Below are 520 nucleotides of genomic sequence, written 5' to 3'. Positions count from 1 at the left end.
TTGTTAATAACTAATAATTCAGCGTTCAAGTATGAGGCAAGTCTCCACCAAGTGGACGAAGTGAGCAAAAGCGACTACATTAACTGCAATTCAAACCACTCAATAAAAAACTACAAAGGCGGTAACAACAAGATCACACTTTCAAAGCCAGGGAGCTACTTCTTCTTGTGCCCAACACCTCGTCACTGCCAACTTGGCATGAAACTTGCGCTCAATGTTTCTTAAACCCGGGTTCTGTACTGATTTGGGATGGATTTATGTCTTGGGAAGAGGCAGTGCTAGTGAAATATTTTTAGATGAATGTTAGGGCAGTTATTTTGGTGTTTTGTAACTATCAATTAGTCATTAATAGTCTTTTTAATGGTGTGAGATTACATCTAATGGTGGGAGATTACTCATTTTTATTTTAATGATTAAGTGCTGGTCAGAAAACACAAAAATTGCTGACTTTTCCATATTTTTAATATATAACTTTTTAATTTTTAAGTATATGTGTTATAAAAATTTATCTTAGATTATA

General features: G+C 34.0%; 1 protein-coding gene across 1 annotated transcript in view; it reads left to right on the top strand.

Moving 5' to 3' along the window:
* Positions 1-374, top strand: part of LOC110266687 (blue copper protein-like) — a 1,088-nt gene extending 714 nt beyond the window's left edge. The window contains exon 2 of the mRNA XM_021111628.1: positions 23-374. Within this exon, the coding sequence (XP_020967287.1) occupies positions 23-225 (203 nt within the window). The 3' untranslated portion in view covers positions 226-374. The remainder of the gene's footprint in view (positions 1-22) is intronic.

This window comes from Arachis ipaensis, chromosome B09 (assembly GCF_000816755.2).
Source record: "Arachis ipaensis cultivar K30076 chromosome B09, Araip1.1, whole genome shotgun sequence".
NCBI lineage: Eukaryota > Viridiplantae > Streptophyta > Magnoliopsida > Fabales > Fabaceae > Arachis > Arachis ipaensis.
The sequence above is the reverse complement of the archived record's forward strand: the minus strand, read 5'-3'. Positions and strand labels throughout refer to the sequence as shown.